At 40.5% G+C, this 22489-nt stretch overlaps 1 protein-coding gene across 1 annotated transcript in view; it reads right to left on the bottom strand.

The window, feature by feature from the left end:
• The window catches only part of CDKAL1 (CDKAL1 threonylcarbamoyladenosine tRNA methylthiotransferase), a 1263425-nt gene that overhangs the window by 97587 nt on the left and 1143349 nt on the right, over positions 1–22489 (bottom strand). Inside the window, exon 13 of the mRNA XM_082258657.1 lies at positions 15857–15940. Coding sequence (XP_082114783.1) covers positions 15857–15940 — 84 coding nt within the window. The remainder of the gene's footprint in view (positions 1–15856; positions 15941–22489) is intronic.

The following is a 22489-nucleotide window of genomic DNA, read 5'->3' as shown; positions in this document are numbered from 1 at the left end:
TCACTCCTCTCCTTAATTTCACAACCAAAGCCACTCTACCAGTCTTCTCTCCATGTACACATAACTTGACCACAGGTCTTCCTGGTTACAAGCATTAATTTAGGCTACTCTTATTACAGTTCCACTTTAATAACTACCCCATGTTAGCCTAAAAACATGGGCATTGTTTGGCTTATTCAACAACAGTGCAGGTAGAATGCGCGGGGCAGGGGGGGGGGGGTCTGGGCTAAGAATTTTATAACTCTTCTCTTTTAGACCATACAAAACGTGGACCGTCATTACTACTGGAATTGCTGAGTTAGATTTGTAATAATTACTTTTCTGCAGTTTTGTGTGTCAGTAATTGACAAAGAAACAGATAACTGAAGAACTACCCCAGCAGACTCTGGCTGAGAAACACCTACATAGGCTGTCTTACAGCACTCAATGGGTCTCTAAAAATGTTGGCTGGTGACTTGCTGTAAATGTGCAAGCCCTACTCTACAAATGTCCCTTGTCTGTCAGTAGTTGGAAGTGCTTTATGACCCATGGGTTCCTAGGCATGGGCCGTTCATAAGGCATTGACTTCTGCAAAGTTGAGACTAATGCCCCGTACACACGTACCGATTGTCGGCCGTAAATATTCGGCCAACGACCGATCGGCCGATTGTAGGCTTGTTAGTATGATGCTTCCGACAGCCGACAGCGCACTTTCGGCCGAACAGAATCTGTCGTGCAAGCATTAAAATTTTTGTTGGCCAACACCAGAACGGCCGATTGTTCACCAGTCAGTACAGATTTCGGCCGACAGACAGCAGATTAGCAAGACTGGGCATGCTCAGAAAAGAAAAAAGACAAGGAAAGTTAACCATCACATGACATCGCTTCTGCAGTCGGCTGTTGTTGGCCGACAAAATTCGTGTGCAGTCTTTTGCAGTTTTCAACAGACACGACAGCCCTGGACAAAAGACGGCCGATCGTTCGGCCGACGATTGGTATGTACTGGGCTTAAGCCCCATCTTTCCCAAAGCAAAGATCCATCCTGTTAAACAACAGTCACAAGGCATAGATTCTATTGCTCACAGATGTTTATCTATAGTCCAATGAGCAAGCTGGAATAGAGACACAAAAAGCTACACAAGCTGTATCTGTCACTGTAGCTATACAGATTTGTAGGGTTATGTGAATAATACCAGTAGCTAAAGAAAATTAAGACTTGGTAAAGTATTCAGCTGTTCTGCTTTAACACAACTCCAAGAATGCACTAACAGCAAATGTAGCACTTCCTTCCAATAAAACATCTATTTAAATGTAAAAAGTGACATTCATAAATGCAGTTTGATGCAGCTTGGAGATGTAAATAATGCTGACAATCACCACAAAACCTCCTGTTGTATTTTCCATTATTTAAAAAAGATAAACATCCAACAGGGAGAATCAGCCACTAGAGAAAACAGATTAGCCAATGCAACCTAGCTGTCCCCCAGACTACCACCTAAAAAGATATACACCGAGGGAGGGAATTGTTTTCAATATGCCACCTGCTTATACTGTAGAACTTACATTTTGAGAAAGAACAATTAGGCACAATCACTGTGTAATCAAAAACAGAAAAAACACTGCGCTGGAGTAAAAAGGAGCTGCCAGCACTCAGAGTAAAGATACATACTCCAAATCAGTATACAGAAAATAAATTGCAGCACTATAGTAGGCACAATGCATAAAATCAAAAAATTCATAAATATGCATGAAAAATATTGAACATATAAATCAATAAAGAGGAGAAACAATGTCCATGGCGAAAATAGACAGTAGAGTCTAAAAAAACACTGATCCACGTGAATAAACAAACGCCACCAATGGAAAGGGTGATGAATATTGTAGATGAGGGGTGACCAAAATGTTCGGATTTCACACTCAAAGTGAGTATCAAAGTCTGCATACCAGAATATATTGACCCCTAGACTATAGGTGGTCTAATCAGGCAAAGGGAAGTAGGTCTCCCTCAATCCATGTACCCTGGAACAACTCAGAAGACTTGATCCATTATTGTGTTGCTCTGAAGCAGTTTGTTTCACTAGACAGGTTGCAGACTAGTCTATCTTCCCCATGGACTTTGTTTCTCTTCTTTATTGATTTATATGTTTTTTCATGCATATTTATGGATTTTATTTATTGTGCATACTTTAGAGCTGCACTTTATTTGACTTATACAATCACTGTGTAGCACTGCAAAGTAGATAAACAAATACTACACAATGACCAAAATAGGGCTGCCCTAATATACATTTAAAATGATAAAATACACGGATAGTTTTTTTTTTTTTCTAAAGACAACTTGTACTGTAAGTATTACACAGGCTGGCATGACTGATCTCCTTCTATAAAGTCAACTTGCCCAGATGTTATACTGATCCTCTGGGTGCAAGACTTCGAGTCACTGACCCATAGCAAATGCGCAGCAAATGAGGTCAAAGCCCTTGTATTCGGTTCCTCATCAGTGACTTAGAAAGTAAAAAAAAAAAAAGAAACACTTTTAGCCTAACAAGAAGGCAACTAATATTTTCAGAACAATACTGAATAAAAGTAATGAGAATGTACATATATCTATGATCCCAGGTTTACTTTAAAATATTTGACACACACCGATAAATTATTTACATCTAGCTAAGCTGATTTAAGTGTAAAACATCTAAACAATATTGAAAGGACTATACATTCCTTTTAACTATACCTAACTCTAAACCTAGTGTGAACATACCCCTTAAAGGGCAATTATTGCATATTTATGCTACTAGCTATTACTTTTCTCCAATTACAACATAGTGCCAACACTGCAAACTTTACTTCATAATTTAGTGAATGTAGAACAAGGAACAGAATCCATATGCCAAAAAAGTACTACCAGAGTTTCACCTTGCCATGGTTAATATTTTTTATTAAAAATAAATAATAATAAAAATAAATAGTGCGTCTTTCCCACTGTTGCCTGAATGCACCGTTATATTGGGACTTTAATGGCATCCATTTGTCTAGAAGGCCCATTCTACTGTAAATCACAAGAGAGGAACAGCTCACATAGCCTGTTAGCATGCACTTTTGAAACACAGACAACTCCTGTCGGATATACTGAGGGGCACTCTGTAGTCACAGCTTGAGTGAAAAACTGTAATATTAAACAATAAATGTGAACTAAATCAGCACTGTGTGCCTCTGATTATCCAACAATAAAACTGCACACAAACTGTCACCTGTTCGAGAAAACATTTTCAGTGCTTATGACAGGATCTGCACTGAAAAGGCTGAGCACATTGTCACTCTCTAGTCATTTACACAGAGTAGTAGGTCCCTAATGGCTATATGTTGTAGGAGGAGTCATATAAACAGTGTGGGTGGGCAATGTGGGACATTCTAAAGAGAATATAAAGAGAATGTGATTTTAGAGAGCCTCTATTGACACATCAAGGTGATGCTTACACCAGCAATACAGTAAAAACATAAATATAAAACAAATGGATTTTTGACTTGCCATAAAAATCCTTTTCTCTTAAGTTCATTGACAGACGCAGTCCTCTGATCCATATCAGTAGGGTTATAATGCCCTCTACAGGAGTAGGAATCTAGACAGAAAAAAAGTTCTGGCTATGCCTATGGGCAGAGGGTACACCCCCTCTCTTCCTGCATAGGATGTTAGATTTGTATCAAAGCAGTGTCAGAAAAGTAACACCAACCCAACTCAAAAAAGAGGGACGGGTACTGCGTCCGTCAACGAACTTAAGAGAAGAGGATTGGAAGTCAAAAATCCAGTTTTCTCTATCGTTCATTGACGGACGCAGTCCTCTGATCTATATCAGTAGGGATGTCCCAAAACAGTGCCATAAAATGAGGGTTGGGAACAGCAAAAAAGAACAAGTCCCCAAGGCTAAACATAGCCAACCAGGTAACATAGGACTCATCAGAACAAAAGATGAGGCCCACCTGAAAAACAGTAAACACCCTCAAGGAAGGCCGAAAGCCCTTCAGACAGCAGCCTTCAAAACTTTGCAGCCAAAAGAGGCATCTGCAGATGCCAGCACATTCACCTTATAAAATTTGGTAAAGGGGTGAACAGGCGACCAAGTAACCGTCTTGCAACCAGAAGCACAGATGCCTGTATGGCGAAAAGCCCAGGAAGCACTAGGCGCCAGAGTAGAAGGCGCCAAAACAGGGAAAGGTGGGACCTGACCCTTAATTGAATAAGCCTGCACCACCGTCTGTCCGATCCATCTGAAAACAGTCACAGCAGATGCAGGCAGCCTTGTTCGTGGGCCATCCGTGAGTACAGAGAGCGAACCTGACTCACGAAAAGACTCAGCAGTCGCTAAGTACACCTTGAGTGCCCGAACTATATCCAGTATACAATGTGCATTCCTCAGGATGTTTGGGCTTAGGACACAAAGACTTTAATACAATGTCCTCGTTCAAGTGAACACTAGAAACCACCTTCGGAGGAAGGACTGATCCGGACGAAGTACCACTTGTCTCCATTGACCAACATATAGGGAGAACGGCGGGACAATGTCGCCAGTGCCAACACCCTGCACGCAGTGTGACCGCAACCAAGGAAGCCACCTTCTGTAGTAAGGTAGGCAGTGGATACCCTCGAATACTTGCAAAAGGATGTTCTTGAAGAACCAACTGCACATAATCATGGTTCCCAGTTGTAGACAGAGGTCGCACCGGAAGTACCAAAGTGACGCAACCCCTGGAAGAAGTTACGCACCAGGGAACTGGCGGCCAACGGCCTTTGGAAGAAAATTGCCAAAGCCGAAAACCTGACCCTTGATAGTACTCAAGGCCAACATTTGATCAACTCCCCGTTGAAGGAAAGTCAAGATCCGGGTCACTGAGTAAGAGCGAGGGGGAGCCCAAAGAGACTCGCACCACGCAATATACGGTTTTCTTGTACAAAGAAAAATCATCCTAGAAGTTGCTTCCCACGCTTTAAACATTGTGAGAATCACTGAAGCAGACTTTCAGCACCTGGCTTTCAACAGCCAAGCTGATAAAGGCAGCGACCGTAAAGCAGGATGGAAGATTGGCCCCGGAGACATTAAATCCTCCCTGAGAGGAAGCCTCCAAGGAGGGCCTGCGGCTAGCCTGACCAGGTCGACGTACCAAGCACGGCGAGGCCAGTCTGGAGCCACGAAAATGTCCGTAATCCCTTCTGCCGCGATCCTGCGAAGAAGTCTTGGCAGCAACTTGAGAGGAGGAAAGGCAGACAGCAGCTGATACTGACCTTGGCCCATCTGTGACCGCTCACACACGACAATGCCAGTGTCATTCTTGCACAGGTGACCATGCTAAACTTCTCAGCATCGTTCATGTTGAACTTAGCATATGTTCTCGCCTACGACAGAACCCGTGCACTGTGCAACCCACCAGTGCACCTGCCAGAGGGTCCTGGGAGCGGGCCCAGGGCCAGATTAACGTAGGGGCTATTGGAGCTGCAGCTCCAGGCCCCTACCTTTATATAGGCCCCGGGTTGGCCATATTTACTGTTACCGCTCTTCTGTCACTTGTAAACACAGAAGTCTGGCTTCTATGCTCGCTTCCCCAGGCAGCTCCCTCAGAACCTCCCCACACAGCACGAAGGCCGGACAAGGAGGGACAGTTGCCGATGCATGGATGTGTTTATGGGCTTCAGAGACAGCATCCCATGTGGAATTAGGCATGCATGGCTGCACCCTTACTCCTCTGGGTGCATGCCAAGGCACGGCCCTTAAAAATCCTCAGCACCAAGCCCATGATGCTCTTAATCCGGCCCTGAGCGGGCCACAACCTCTGCACCATCCAACTGGTTGATCTTGCTGTTCTCTATCTCCTTCTTTTGATCAGGTCCCCAATGTAGTTGGACATTTTGCAGAGCAGCGTTGGCAGCTAAGGCACATGCTCATTTTTCAGTGAGTTTATATGCTAAGAATTTCCTCCCCATCACATCTGAGCAGCCTATGTGACTGAAGAGTCATACATGTGGTAAATGACAGCCCATTCCCCCCAACCTCCTTCTCAATGTCTACTAACCAGCTAAACACAATAGGGGTGGGATATTACATATTTATTTATGGAGGCTTCACCTCCCTGTTATTTTAAGACACAGGCTGAAGGGGCGTGACACAGCCAGTGACTAGCAGAAATCCACCCACACTATGGTACTGCCAAAAAATAATAGAGATTTGATCCCAAATTTATATTTGTATGATAATTTATAACCGTTAATTGATATTAATTATTCATTTGTATGCTTTATCCCAAAGGACAGAAGCTCCTCCTGCTATGTTTCTGTCAGGGAAGTACCAGCTATATAATGCAGATGAAGTCTCTAAGTGTATACATATGCGCGGATCTACGGATGTTTGATTTGCTGTTCATAGATGTGGGTGCATCCACCACTAACATTGGCGCCAATGAGGCCAATATGCCATATGCTGACAGTTTGCTGACAGTTTGCAGACAGCAGCTGGTTGCAGGTGCAGGAAAAGCAACTGCCGCCTACTGCCTACACAGCCCAGGGTCTGCTGCTCTTACAGCCATCTGCTGACCCAGCCATCCGGCCCAACTCTGGTGACGCACCCACTCTGAGTAAATTTTTATGCAGAAATTTACAAGGCTTTAGGACTGACAGAAGTAAACTTGTAATCCAACCATCTGTTCATATTGCCTAACGAAATCTAACTTAAACTCAAGAAAAGTATCCTCTATCTCTCAGTGCCCATCTGCGTGTAGTAAAATCAGTATGAACACAAATGTATCACAATGGTTTCTTGGACTTCTGCACATTTTTAATTCAGTTCATACATAAAAATGTTTGCAATATTTTTCATGTTAAAGATGGCTTCTTGAATTAGCAAGCACTGTTTTTACTATAGAAATGTATTTTCCAGTTGTGTGTTATCCAGCTACAGTAAGGCTAAGGCTGGCCATACACGATACAATTTTTCTTACAATTTTCTGATCAATTTTCTTGAAATTTACCTTCAACTATGTAGTACAAAGTCCTGCCTAATTAGATACGTCAAAGTGTTGTTTAGCTTTGACCTCATATTATGTGGTTTGTGGTAAATCTAACAGAAAATTGTACAACAAAAGTTGAACATGTATGGCCAGCCTAAGAAGGATTTTTTTTTTTTATCCTTAGGCATAGGAGGCTTGTGTCTATAGGTGAAAGGAGAACACAGGCGCCACACTAAGAGCAGTAAATTGAGATTTATTGTTAATTAGCCAACAAAAAGGTACTCACAAGCATGTGTGTGAAAACAGCATAACAGTATCATAAAGGAATAATGATCCCGGTATCCAGATTCAGGATGGCACAAGCGGCCTCAGAGCGCTGGGTTGTAGCGAATGAACGAACGGTACTTCCCATCTGCAGGGGACACAGCACTAGTCGTCCTGACGTCACTTCCGGGGTACGTACTGGCGCCCGGCGACGCGTTGTCGGAGCATGCGCTCCTTCTTCAGGCCGATAATGCACCATTTTGGACAAGGGCTTAAGTAAGCAGGGAGGCAGGACTAACTGGGTCCTAAAGTATACCATTTTACACACTCGGGAAGCCCGCTGTGACAAACTGACATCATACAAGGACACTAACAATGTGCATTATGCAAAAAACTCAAGCAGTGGTTAAAAATACAATATGAATGATCATCATGGGTCTAATTTAAACAATTTACAGATCTGGTACAAATTGATTCCCAAATGCAACTATGCAGAAAATGCAGAAAATCATATATAAATGTAAACTAAATATAAAAATAAAAATAAATATAAAAAATAAAAAAATATAAAAAATAAAAATAAGGTAAAAATAAAAATAAGGTAAAAATAAAAATAAAGATAAGAATAAAAATAAATATAAATATAAAGAAAATATAAAAATAAAAATAAAGAAAAAAATAAAGAAAAAAATTAAAAATAAAGTAAAAATAAAAATGAAGTAAAAATCAAAAATTAAAATAATATAAAATAAAAATAAAAATAATAGTAGTACATTATATCATAAAGTCACGGAAAATGTAAAAATATATAAAAGTTTAAAAATATATTTACATATATATATATATACCCATATGTTATACAAGTGCAAAAACACATAAGGATATATTTTCATAGTATAATATAAGAACATAAATATATGTACAAATATAATTATATAAAAATCATTATATAAAAACCACCATTATAAACATTATCTACAAAACCATCAACCCATAGAACCATCAACTAATAGAACTTATTAGGTATTCCAACCACATGAGTCACTATTATAAAGGCTGATAGGACATAACCATCAAAGAAAAGGCCAAATCGGACACAAAAGTCCAATCCAAAGATTATTGGATAGGATCAAATGAGAGAGTTGGTCTCGATTTCTTCATTCAAACCACCCGGCACTAGAGTATCTAAAGTATAGATCCAATAGGTTCTCCCTTTGACATAACCTATTGAAGCGTTCTGCTGACGTGAAAGTAGCAGGTATGGACTCAATAATCCACACCCTGAGGCCAAGAGATAGATGTTCATGGTGCAGCAGGAAGTGGCGTGGACCACTATGTTTATCATCGCCAGCCTCCACAAACCTACGGTGCTCACCGCATCTCTTCCTCAGGGTGCGAATTGTCCTTCCTACATAAAATAACCCGCATTGGCACGTGAGACAGTAAACGACAAACTGCGTGGAACAATTATAAAATTGTGTCAAGGGGTATGTTTTGCCTTTTACTTTAAACATTTTTTGTCCATGGGTTACGTGTTTGCAAGTCAAACACAATCTTTTTCGACATTGGAACATGCCAATGAGTGGAATCAAACAACATTGATGTAAGTGGATGCTTCAACTTACTGGGGGCCACCATACTCTTGATGTTCCTCGCTCTTCTATAGGCGACCTTAGGTTTGGGAGGTAAATTTTCCCTTAAGTGAGGGTCTTCCAGTAGGATCGGCCAATGTTTAACCAGGATTGTCTCCATTTTTTTTAACTTAGTGTCCATTGCCGCAACTGGATAGTGTCACCAATCCATTTTCCCAATATGTAGATCAGTTCCTGCAGCCCCTGGCCCAATATTTACCATCCTATATTCAAGATGGGGTTCATCTGTTGGAGTTATTGGCACCGTATAGTTGGGAGCCCACGTACATGTGGGTTTCCCTTGATGTGGACTCCCTCTATATTTCCATCCCCCACTCTGTAGGCCTTCAAGCAGTCACGCAGTCCCTCATGGATCATCCTACCATCAACCCATATCAAGCTCAGTTTATTGTGGAGGCAACCAGATATTGCCTTACCCACAATTATTTTTCATTTGATGGAGATTTCTACGTACATGTCAATGGCACTGCTATGGGGGCAAATTTTGCCCCCGGCTATGCCAATTTGATCATGGGTATGTGGGAGGATAATTACATCTGGAATAGCAATCCGTATGCCTCCCATATTGTCTTCTATGGAAGATACATAGACGACATTATTGTTGTCTGGGATGGCTCTGAATCCTCACTTCTAGAATTTGTTGGCCATTGTAATACCAACAGATACAATTTATCCTTCACTTCAGTTCATCATTCTGCAGAACTGGCTTTTTTGGATCTCCTCTTATACCATCATGAAGGAAAAATAGAAGCTAAAAACTACACTAAGCCTATAGCAGGGAATTCCTTCCTACATTTTAAGAGTTGCCACCATCCGAGGTGGATAAACAACATCCCCAAGAGCCAGTTCTGCAGACTGAGAAGAAACTGCACCAATGATGGAGATTACATAGAACAGAGCGCCCAACTAAAGAAAAAATTTACTGAAAAGGCTTTTCCTGAACCCCTTTTAAACCATGCCCAAAACATGTACCTGGTGGGCCACGTAAGTAACAAGAATGACAAACTTGATACAGAGGTCATCACACCTAGATTTGTGACCCAATTTCACACTAAGTTCAAAAAAATGGAGACAATCCTGGTTAAACATTGGCCGATCCTACTGGAAGACCCTCACTTAAGGGAAAATTTACCTCCCAAACCTAAGGTTGCCTATAGAAGAGCGAGGAACATCAAGAGTATGGTGGCCCCCAGTAAGTTGAAGCATCCACTTACATCAATGTCAGAAAGACCTTGTTTGATTCCACTCATTGGCATGTTCCAATGTCGAAAAAGATTGTGTTTGACTTGCAAACACGTAACCCATGGACAAAAAATGTTTAAAGTAAAAGGCAAAACATACCCCATGACACAATTTTATAATTGTTCCACGGAGTTTGTCGTTTACTGTCTCACGTGCCCATGCGGGTTATTTTATGTAGGAAGGACAATTTGCACCCTGAGGAAGAGATTCGGTGAGCACCGTAGGTTTTTGGAGGCTGGCGATGATAAACATAGTGTTCCACGCCACTTCCTTCTGCACCATGAACATCTATCTCTTGGCCTCAGGGTGTGGATTATTGAGTCCATACCTGCTACTTTCACGTCAGCAGAACGCTTCAAGAGGTTATGTCAAAGGGAGGCCTATTGGATCTATACTTTAGATACTCTAGTGCCGGGTGGTTTGAATGAAGAAATCGAGACCAACTCTCTCATTTGATCCTATCCAATAATCTTTGGATTGGACTTTTGTGTCCGATTTGGCCTTTTCTTTGATGGTTATGTCCTATCAGCCTTTATAATAGTGACTCATGTGGTTGGAATACCTAATAGTTTCTATTAGTTGATGGTTCTATGGGTTGATGGTTTTGTAAATAATGTTTATAATGGTGGTTTTTATATAATGATATTTGTACATATATTTATGTTCTTATATTATACTATGATAATATATCCTTATGTGTTTTTGCACTTGTATAACATATTGGGATATATATATATATATATATATTTATATATATATATATATATATATATACACACACACACACACGTGTATATATATTTTTAAACTTTTATGTATTTTTAAATTTTCCGTGACTTTATGATATAATGTACTACTATTATTTTTATTTTTATTTTATATTATTTTAATTTTTGATTTTTACTTCATTTTTATTTTTTTCTTTATTTTTATATTTTCTTTATTTTTATATTTATTTTTATTCTTATATTTATTTTTATTCTTATCTTTATTTTTTTATATTTTTTTATTTTTTATATTTATTTTTATATTTAGTTTACATTTATATATGATTTTCTGCATAGTTGCATTTGGGAATCAATTTGTACCAGATCTGTAAATTGTTAGTTTTAATTAGACCCATGATGATCATTCATATTGTATTTTTAACCACTGCTTGAGTTTTTTGCATAATGCACATTGTTAGTGTCCTTGTATGATGTCAGTTTGTCACAGCGGGCTTCCCTAGTGTGTAAAATGGTATACTTTAGGACCCAGTTAGTCCTGCCTCCCTGCTTACTTAAGCCCTTGTCCAAAATGGCGCATTATCGGCCTGAAGAAGGAGCGCATGCTCCGACATCGCGTCGCCGGCGCCAGTACGTACCCCGGAAGTGACGTCAGGACGGCTAGTGCTGTGTCCCCTGCAGATGGGAAGTACCGTTCGTTCATTCGCTACAACCCAGCGCTTTGAGACCGCTTGTGCCATCCTGAATCTGGATACCAGGATCATTATTCCTTTATGATACTGTTATGCTGTTTTCACACACATGCTTGTGAGTACCTTTTCGTTGGCTAATTAACAATAAATCTCAATACACTGCACTTAGTGTGGAGCCTGTGTTCTCCTTTCAGCTCGCCACAAGTCCCTTCTACTTGTCACCAGAGCAGCCTACGGAGTGTGGTGTTTGGAGATATATCTATATGGACTTTTCATATGGACTTTTAATATAGCCACCATTATGTTGCGGTTTCCATTATAGTAGCATATGTCTGTATGTTTACTCTTGGAGTTTGTGAAGTGTTTTGGACACCCCTTCCCCTGTTGTGCACCAGGTTTCACCCCTCATTTCTAGTTTGTGTCTATAGGTGACACATAGGCACAACTTCAGCTTGTTCAATTAAGCTTTGAAAAAAAAGAAAACTTGAAGCGGATTGGTTTCTACGTAGAGCTGAACCAGATTTAGCATTCTCTAATTTAAGTAAATCAACCCCTATGCTTTTTAAAACACTGGTAAAAAGTGTCTGGTTTTGAGAGGAAGATATACAACAGTGGTTCTCAACTCCGGTCCTCAGGACACACTAACAGGCCAGATTTTAGGTATCACTTTGGGGAGATGCAGACTAGAATACTGCAATCACTGAGCAGCAAAACATATCACCTGTGATGAATTTCAGTTATCTTGCAAAACCTGACCTGTTAGTGGGTCCCGAGGCCCGGAATTGAGAACCACTGATATACAACAATATATCCCTATGATGATTTCTGCAAGGGATAGGTTGAAATTTTTGCATCGTGCATACTATACCCCACAAATATTATCCACTACATACCCCAGAGTTGATCAGTCCTGCCTGAGATGTGGAATTGAGGAGGGAACATGTATACATATGGTATGGTCCTGCCCTACTTTTCAGTCTTACTGGCGAGGAGTGGTGGAGGACCTGAGTATTTTTGTGCAACAACAGGTCCCCCTGGATACTGCCTTTTTGCTCCTTGCGGTGGGTTCCCGGTTTGAGGTCTTCTTCCATCAAATGTGCCTTCTTTTCTTTGCAATGTTTTATGCAAGGATACGTATCCTACTTAAATGGAAGAAATCTGTGGCCCCCCACGGTTAGGCAATGGAAAGAGTTTGTGAACCAGGTATTGCCCATTTACAAACTGACTTATCCGGGTCAAAACTGCCTGAAAAAGGTCAATGGATTGAAGCGAGGAGACTGTCACTGTTATCCCCCTGTCTGGCCCTCCCACCCTTTATCCCCCCCAGCCCTTCTCCTCTCCTCCCATTTTCTTCTCTCACTTGGATTTGGCGACTATGTCCTTATTACTACTCAAGCTATCAACAAATAAAATAAAAACTCTGAACTGAATGCATTGCAGATCTTGATATGGTGTAAAGCCCTAATGCTAATTAATTTCCCAAGATAAAAGTTTCTTTTGGTTTTAGTGAATACTGATATATAGGAGTTGTTGCCGTAAACTCTGGCAATCGCTAGATTAACAATGCACTGATCTGTACTTAGTCTGTACCATTTTATGTTTTGTATTATATTACGTTTCTTGTATTGTATTATACAAAGTAAACTGCATCCTTTAAAAAAAAAAAAAAGTGTCTGGTTTCTTCTATACAGTATATACTGTATTCATTAGCTTAAAGTGGAACTTTACCCCCTAACAACTTGAAAAAAAAATGTTCTTTAGCAAGAAACACATTCCACTTTATTAATCATGCTACTAAAATTAGTGTGTGCTGTAAATTGCCTCCAGTATTGTTACTGTTTCTTCTTGCTGGGGGCTATCATTTTTCTGAAGCCAAAAGCCCCTGAACAGAAGTAAATCTTTAGGCTGTCAACAGATGGGCCTCTACAAATTTGACACAGTGCCTATAATAGAGGGGAAATGAGCATGTGCAGAGCAGGGTGAGAGAGTATTACTGGATTTTAAACAGTATAGGCACTTATTTTTAATGTTTTACATAGCTATACCTACTAAAGGGGCTAGAATTAAGTGATCTAGCAGGACCTTATTTTCTGACTAAAGTTCGATTTTAAGTAATGACAAATGTATCACTGAAACAAACGGTTAAAATGTAAATATAAATATTGTTCTGGTCTATGAGGGGTACACAGGTGTGCCAACTGAAGTGGTTATATTCTTGAACCAATTGTTATGTTCAAATAGTCAGTGATTGAAAAAAAAATTATTTAAAGTAGCAGAATGGGGCATGGTTTGAGATGTGGTTTATTTATGGTTCAGGTTTAAGGTGACAGATATTCTGTGCCTATAGGCTCACCAGATATAAATAACATCTATTGGCTGTGTAACATGGGACAGGTGGCAGAGATTTGACAGAATGTCAGAAAGCCAAAGAGGAATGGTTTAGCATTGCAGTGAAAGAAGACCTATACTATGCTTAAAGCTGAATTCCAATATTGTTTTACTCGATAGATCTAGCATAGATCATACCTCTGTACCATATTGCTCTGATGTCTGCAGATCCCCTGATATCCTGGGTTTAGTTGTGGCTTTGTATCATGTGACACTCTAGCTGCTGCAGGAAATGGCTGTGGAAGGGACAGCCTCTATCAGCAGGATTTACAGAGTCTGTAACACAGGGCTTCTCAACCTCAGGGCCCACTAACAGGCCAGATTTTAGGTATTACCTTGGGGAGATGCAGACTAGAATACTGCAATCACTGAGCAGCAAATGATATCCCCTGTGATGTATTTCAGTCTTCTCTCAAACTTGGCCTGTTAGTGTGCCCTGAGGACTGGAGTTGAGAAACACTGCTGTAACATTCCCCTCTGTAGTCTAGGAGACTGTAAAAATGATGCAACTTCCTTTACAGCTCTGATGGTGGGTGGGATTGAATACATCCTAATTGGCATTTAATCCTGCCCAGTCACACCTACAAGAAGAGTACAAACCTCCCAAGTCCCATCTCACAGCACAGATCTTTAAAGGACTCCTATAAGGTTTTCTAAAGACTAGAATATACAGTGGATGTTTGTAAGAAAAACTAAGCACTAGCCATTTGCCTACTAAGAGCTGGTTCACACTAGCTAGTGCCCGTGCTGGGCGGGTTTTCAGGACATGGTCTTCCCCTTTTTTTAACTTCAGTAAAATGTTACAAAGTGACAATTCAATCACTTTTATAAATGCAGCTGCGGAGCAGAACAATGCAGTCATGCTTCATGTTTTCCACAAAGTAATTCCCTGTAGCTGCCTCCTGCATTCTATTGTGAACTGAGCACATACAAAACAGTTGTTTTCTCTGCAAAAGTGATGATAAACTTTAAATAAAAAAAAAAAAAAAAACTCTAGTTTAGCCACCGGTATGCTGTCCAGTTTTGGTCACCGAACCTCAGGAAGGATGTGCTCAAACTAGAGAATCTAGCGAAAGGCAACAAAGCTAATAAAGGGGCTGGATGACCTCAGTTATGAGAAATGGCTACAAACGTATTGTCCCTGGAGAAGACATGCTTAGGAGGGGGATATAATTGCAACGTATACATTTCTGAATGGTAACTCCAGCGTTAGGAGAAAACCTTTCAACCTAAGGCCTCTAAAAAGACATGCGGCTGCACAATAAGGCCTCTAGCACACGATACTCCTGTTTGAGCATCTCGTAGCTTGAAAAAGCTCAGTACAGTTTTTTTTTTTTCTGAGCTAAAATACTGCCTATTAATTGTAATGTGCCTGTGCACACAAGGTGTGTAAACAAGGGCTGTGCATTCTTCAGTAAGAACAAAATAGAAAAATCTGCATTTTTGGTCAGTAATTTAAGCCTCAATGCACACCAATACGCACAAATACGCGTAAATACACGCAAATATGCGCAAATACATACAAAAAAAAGTCTAGAAAAAGTAGATGCCCAAACAGGAGTAGTGTGTGCAAGAGGCCAAAAGGAGATGCTCAAACAGGAGTATTGTGTGTAAGAGGCCTAAGGTTAGACAAGAAGCGGGTTATTTACTTAGAGTGTTAATGGCTGGGGAACTTTGTTGCACAGATGATGGTGTCAGTGGGGAGTGTGGATAAATTAAAAAAAAAAAACTATTAGTAGGTGGTTTCTTTGCGAGCGCATTGTACAGGGATAAGCAAATTGTAGTCGCACATACACACCTTACCAACTATGTAACTATGAAAATTAGGTCATATGCAGTAGGACACAAGAAACCAGCTGCTCATGAAAAGTGTATGGCCAATATATAGTAAAAGAGTTGTTATAAAAGTGTTAAAAATTACCTGTTCATAAAAACGATTGTGGGCAACATAGTACTGGTGATCAAATGATTCTTCTGTAACTAAAACTTGCTGCTTTTCACCCATCTGTAAATAAATGCATCAGGTATATTAATCATAATGGAATAAAGTATAATTGTTATACAACAGGGTAAGGTAACTAACTATATTAGACTTTATTTCGCTTGATTTGCAAAAACTATTCCTGGGAACAGCTGGTCAAGCTGTCAAATCAAATCTGTAAACAAGAAACATATGGGTTGTATCAGGGGTTTTATTTGATTCTTAAAACCACACATTTAAGATATTTTTCAGTCAAATATTGGCATGGATACTCCACTGCACAAAGAAACCTACTATTACATGTACAGGTGCTACAAATATGAATTTTTCAACCTTGTACTAGTATAAGTTAGTCAATAATAAATCTGAGTATTTTAGACCATACCATAGAAGATCAAGTTATTACAGTGGTATAAGAGTGCGATATATTGCATGCACTGTCTGAGCACGTACAAAAGTCTTAAATAAAAGCATGCAATACCTTTTACAGTGCCTTTACAGTATAATGTTTCATATGAGGGAATATAACAGCACATAGTCCGTGACCTTCAAATTCACAAACGGTGTTCATTTCACAAACTCCTTTTTATATAAAATGTTATACAGTATGGTTAGCCAGCTTTTTAAGCATTACAATAAATCTAGAAAGAAATTAAATGAAAGAAAATGTAAAATCTAAAAGGGAAAACTTTTTTTTTTTTTTTGGAAGAGTCACTTTTTGTTGCAGTCTGTTTTCATTGGGGATATTAACCCCTCTACTCAACCTAGTGATCTTTATCACTGAGAAAGGCAATTAATGAAAATAAAAACCTTTAGGCCCCTTTCACACAGGCTGACCGTTCAGATCCGCCTGTCCGTTTTTTTGGCGGATCTGAACGGTCCCCCCATGCATCTCTATGGGGGATGGGATGCCAGCGGAGACATGTCCGCTGACATCCGATCCGTCAAATCTGGACGGATGTAAACCCTATTTTCCATCCGTCCAGCGGATCGGATGAGAACAGACCGACAGTACGATCCCATCCGATTTCCCCCATAGAGATGCATGGGGAACTGACAGCTGTGTCTCCGCACACAGCGCGGAGACACAGCTAACATCCTCCTGCTCAGCGGGGGATCGGCGGCTCGATGCCCCGCTGAGAAAAACAGAATCTGTCCGACGGACGGATAGTGTGAAAGGGGCCTTAGAGTTGTCACGATCTTCCAATGTAGACCCCTGTTCCAGGGATAACCATCTAAGAGGATAAATCCCCTCACTTTAGGAGACTTTCTCTAACTTCCCATTGTGTCTCTAGGACAGGAGGTAAATGGGAAATGTATCCAACAGTACAGAGACAGCAAAACGAAGAAACTGTCAGGGTTTCTAACTCTTCCCAGCTTCATTCTAAACATAAAAAAGGGGCTATTCATATGGTTTAAGCATTACTGACTTCATTCCAAAAAAAATGACAGTTGTCTTGCTATCATGCCGATTCTCTGGTTGCCATATATCTCATGTCACTAACTTGGAAAATGTAAATAGATCACAAGTTCTAACTTGCTGCATACTTTGTTCTAGGTCAGTGACTCCCAAAATAGTTAAACTAGACATATGACTAGCTTTTTGAAAGGAAGTCAGCAATAGTTCCTTTTGCATTTTCTAACCTATTTCTTTTAAAGAAGAATTCCAAAAAGTTGCTATCTGCATTAGTTACAAAAGGTAAGTGTAATCTTTAACTACTTGGCGTCCGTACTGTAGCCGAATAACGGCTACAGTGCGGACCTGAATTTCCGGGAGGGCGTACAATGACATCCTCTCGGCAACGAGCGGCCTGCGCACTCCCTGCGGAGCGTGCCAGGCTCGCTCTGTGATCAGCGAGTCCATGAGACTCGCCTGATAACAGATTGGAGATCGGGGCGATCCCGCCCCCTTACCACGTGATCAGCTGTCAGCCAATGACAGCTGATCATGTAAAGTAAATAGCAGCCGGCGATCAGCTGTTTTTTTTCTCCTCGCACCGTCAGTGTGAGGAGAAAAAAACGACGATCGCCGGCTGCTGTCAGAGGGACACCGGTCCCGAAGAGGATAGGGACAATTTGTGCCCCCAGTGCCACCTACCAGTGAACACCTGCCAGTGCGCACCAAAGCCACCTACCAGTGACCACCAGTGCCATCTGCCAGTGCCCACTAGTGCCACCTGTATCACCTACCAGTGCTCACCGATGCCACCTATCAGTGCCCCATCATAAGGGTACCCTACCAGTGCCCATCATTGCCCATCAATGCCACCCTTCAGTGCCCATCAGCGCCACCTACCAGTGCCCTTCAGTGCCCACATCATTGCCCATCAGTACCACCTTATCAGTGCCCATCAGTGTTGCCTATCAGTGCCCATCAGTGCAGCCTATCAGTGCCCATCAGTGCAGCCTATCAGTGCCCATCAGTGCAGCCTATCAGTGCCCAACAGTGCAGCCTACCAGTGCCGCCTCATCAGAGCACATCAATGAAGGAGAAAAATGACCTGTTTGCAAAATTTTAACAAACAATAAAAACAGTTTTTTGTTTTTTTTTCAAAATTTTCGGTCTTTTTTTGTTTGTTCAGCAAAAAATAAAAACCCCAGTGTGATTTAATACCACCAAAAGAAAGCTCTATTTGTTTGAAAAAAATGATAAAAAAAATTAATTTGGGTACAGTGTTGCATTACCGCGCAATTGTCATTCAAAGTGTGACAGTGCTGAAAGCTGAAAATTGGCCTGGGCAGGAGGGGGGTTTAAGTGCCCAGTAGGCACGTGGTTAAAGTTAATGTGAATCCAAAGTCTCTTTTTAATTTGTTTGGCATGGTGTATGCAGATTCTTTAGTAAATCTGTTGCAAAGTTTCTAAATATGGAGATCCCACCAGTAACAGCATGTCATGTTGCGCGCTGACAACACTAAGCCATTACAATTTTCAGAAAACATTGTCAACCTGCCATGTGCACAACTTCAGTTGGGTATTGGACTACCTACTGTACAAAGTCAGATAGACAATCAATTGGCCTAATAAAGAAGCTTGCATGGCAGGTCGACAACACTGTTCTTAATTGCAAGGTCTTGTCAATCTGAAACAAAGTGCTGTTACAGGCAGGATTTCAGCATGGCGCTAAACATACTGAAAAAACAGATTTAGGATTTACATACACTTTAAGTTACAATTGCCTTCTTTGTGTTTCTCGTCAGGAGTACTTTCACTTTGTGCTTATTCCTGCATTATTTGAATTTAATCACCATAAAACTAAGCCACTGCCACACAATTAGCAGGAACATTATGAAACCTGCCATGTATACTCACTTCGCCATAGGCTACCTACCAGGTCTAACAGATAGACAGCCTATTGGGCAGCTGAAGGAACTTGCATGGCAGGCGGACAACACTGCTCTTTGCTGCGAGGTATTGGTTTAGTGTTGTTAGTCTGCAACAGGAAGTGCTGTTAAAGGCTGGTTTTCTACAAGATACTAAAAAAAGTTTAGATTTTACCTATACTGTAAGTTACAATTACCTTCTTTGTCAGAAATAGTTGCACTTTACGCTCTTCCCTACATTTTCTGAATTTGATCGCCATAAACTTGTATGGGTACACGTGACGGCTAAGATTTCTCTGTGGCATTTCAAGCAAAGGACATTAAGGAGGTTAGTGTAATTTACGGTTTATGCTTGCCTCTCCATGAAAAACAAATCAACTTGGGAGTGGATTATTCCTTTCAATACAAAAGTAAAAAAAAGGAAAAATACACCAGTCGGGAAATGAAAATGACTATGTATGGATATTTACATAGAACTGCTATGTCGTTTATAAGCAAAGTACTGTAAATTTTTCGAAAGTATGCAAAAAAATAAAAATAAAAGCCAAAGTAAAAACAGTTGCAAGGTAATAAACAACTGTACACAGTTAAACTATCCTATGGCTGAATAAACCAGACTCTATTATATACTTTTACAAGGAGTGCCTGTAGCACTTTCTAATGGTCACACCCTTTCTCCGCGCCAATAATTTAGTGGCTGTAAAAGGTATGTGGTTTTTTACTTTAATGCATTTTCTGTGTCCAGAAACACATGATAACACCACACAAATCATTGATCTGTTGGCTAACGCAAGAGCAGAAAACATTCCCATGTTTCTTATTGTCCAAAGATGCAGAAGAAAAGTCTTTGACAGGGTGCACTGGAAAATATTTAGATTAATCTCTAGCCCATATCTGTATCCCTCTCAATTGCTGCAAGCTTGGATTAGGCCCTCTACTTTACTCCCTCAGATTCAGTCAAGATTAATGAATTCTCTCCCTACCCTTCACAAATGATCTGAGACAAGGTAGGCCATTTCCCCAATTTATTCTCACACTACAACTTTCTACAGTAAACCAGAAACAACCCTAATTGTAAAGGGTTTGGTATTCCAATGACCTCCTTTTTTTACAAGTCCTTCCACCTCCATACTTACAGATCCTTATCCAATTCAGTCGAAGTCAGTTTTCTTTTTTTTTTTTTTAAATCAGAAAAAAGTTTATCAACTTTTAACAGTACAATAAACAATGCCCTATGGCTTCCACATAGCCATTCGTTTTTCAATACCAGTCATGGCTGGGGAGCAGGTTGGGGGAGGATTGGGCCACCTCCAGCTCACCTGTTTCCCCTCCATCCATTAGCAATCATGTACTCCCACGTTTGGAGACACTCAGTAGACACTTAGTTTGAGTAGTGTCAGGTAGTGTTTAGGACTGCAGAATACACAGGGTGCCTTGGAGTGGCCTGCAGCTTATACATGCATTTGCAAATGTGTGTTAACTAAACCCCTGTTTTTAACCTATTATGTTAGACAGGTTTATTTGGTTTGTCAGCAGACTGGTGGGTAAGTATAGCAAACTAAGGGCTGGCTGGTTTCCACACACACACACCTCTTTTAATCCCCTTTTTCTCTTCAGTTCTGTTATATACAGGGATGGAGACGCTGTGCAGTGCTCGCCGGTGTCTCATATAAAGTCCCAAAACTGCCCAATAAATTTTCAATAAACAATGCACATTCCGAAGTATTAGATTATACAATACTTTCCAAGAATGATGATCTTGTACAAAGACAAAGCAGGTTTTAAAAAAACAATCGAATCTGAGATGTAATTAGTCATTATATCTCACAGTGTAGGCATCCTGAGGTATGGTTTAAGCAGAAATTCTCATCATATCTCTTCCCCAGCACTTTAAAATAAACAAACCAAGCATGAGGATACACTGAGCGGTTGAGTTCCCACTTTAAGTTAATAGTCTATCAAGAATTAGGTCCAATGGAGCCAAGCCAGGGGTAGCAAGCCAGCATCCCCAGATCTTATTGAAACGGGTCTAGCCGCTTCTATGCTGATATATCAATTCACTCATATCTCAAAGTTAATCCCATGTTGGCTAACCCCATCTCTAAAGTTGGAGAGGTTTGAGAGATACAATGTTGCAAGATCAGCTTTCAAGCTTGCAACAGTGCTCTGGACACTGCCTTTCTGACATATCTGTCTATTATAACCTCATTCAGTAAACCCAACAAGCAAGGTTTAGGGTCAAGAAAGACTGTTTACTTGAAAAGTATTGGTAATGGTGTTTACTATGCCAGTCCAAAAGCAGTACAACTTTGGGCACCGGCAAAGGAGATCTATCAGGTCCCCCTTTGCTACCTTGCATCTCATACACAATGGGTCTCGGTGGAGTATGATGAACCCACAATAATATATATAGTTGAGGCAGTCTTTAGGTTACATTAAAAGAACAGCAGTGGACAGATTCCAGGGCCTCTGACTACTGATCTCCATCTATATCACCCACATCCCCCACCCATTTTTCCATAGCAGTGTTGAAAAAATGCCCGTTTTCTTAGTGCCTCTTTATCAAACCATGCTCTGCATTTGCTCCATCCCAACTTTCCATTTAAATAGGTGAACAGGGCACCGATTTCTGCTAACCCCTCAAAAATTTTCAAACTGAACTTTCCTCCTCACCTCTGTGTTCTATAATCTGACAGGGCAAAATGGAGAAACATGGCTGTCTCCTGGTTTGAGAGGTGTAATGTGTTCAAAATAATGTAATGCTGCAACTTCTTTATCTATTGTAGACCCTTTCAATTTAGACCAACCAACATTATTTCCATTCTATTTGTTTAGATGTTCATCAAGGTCATCTAGCAGAGGATGCCCATGGGAATGAGCAGATATACCTTGCTGATACCCAACTCAAAGGAGAAATAGAATTTCCAGACCCTGCTCTATATTACATGGCTGTTCAATTGGCCATAACCATCAACTTGTGCATGCCTAAGGCCTATGTGCTTAAGGTTTCCCTCAAATCATTAGGAGCTCAAAGGGTGAGCATGCTTCAGGTACTGTGTAACCATTCACTTATTGGCTCCACCTAGTGTAAAACTAGTATTTTTTTTTTTTTAACTTAAAACAACCTACAGACCGTCCCACACCCCATGACAAAGTACCTTGTGAAGCACTTTTTCTACCTCAAATCAACTTGATACCAACAAGAAATGGGACATCCAGCTTACTTTCATAGACGGGATTTTATTTATTGCC

This window comes from Pelophylax lessonae (assembly GCF_965119305.1).
Source record: "Pelophylax lessonae genome assembly, chromosome: 5".
Taxonomy (NCBI): Eukaryota; Metazoa; Chordata; class Amphibia; order Anura; family Ranidae; genus Pelophylax; species Pelophylax lessonae.
The sequence above is the reverse complement of the archived record's forward strand: the minus strand, read 5'-3'. Positions and strand labels throughout refer to the sequence as shown.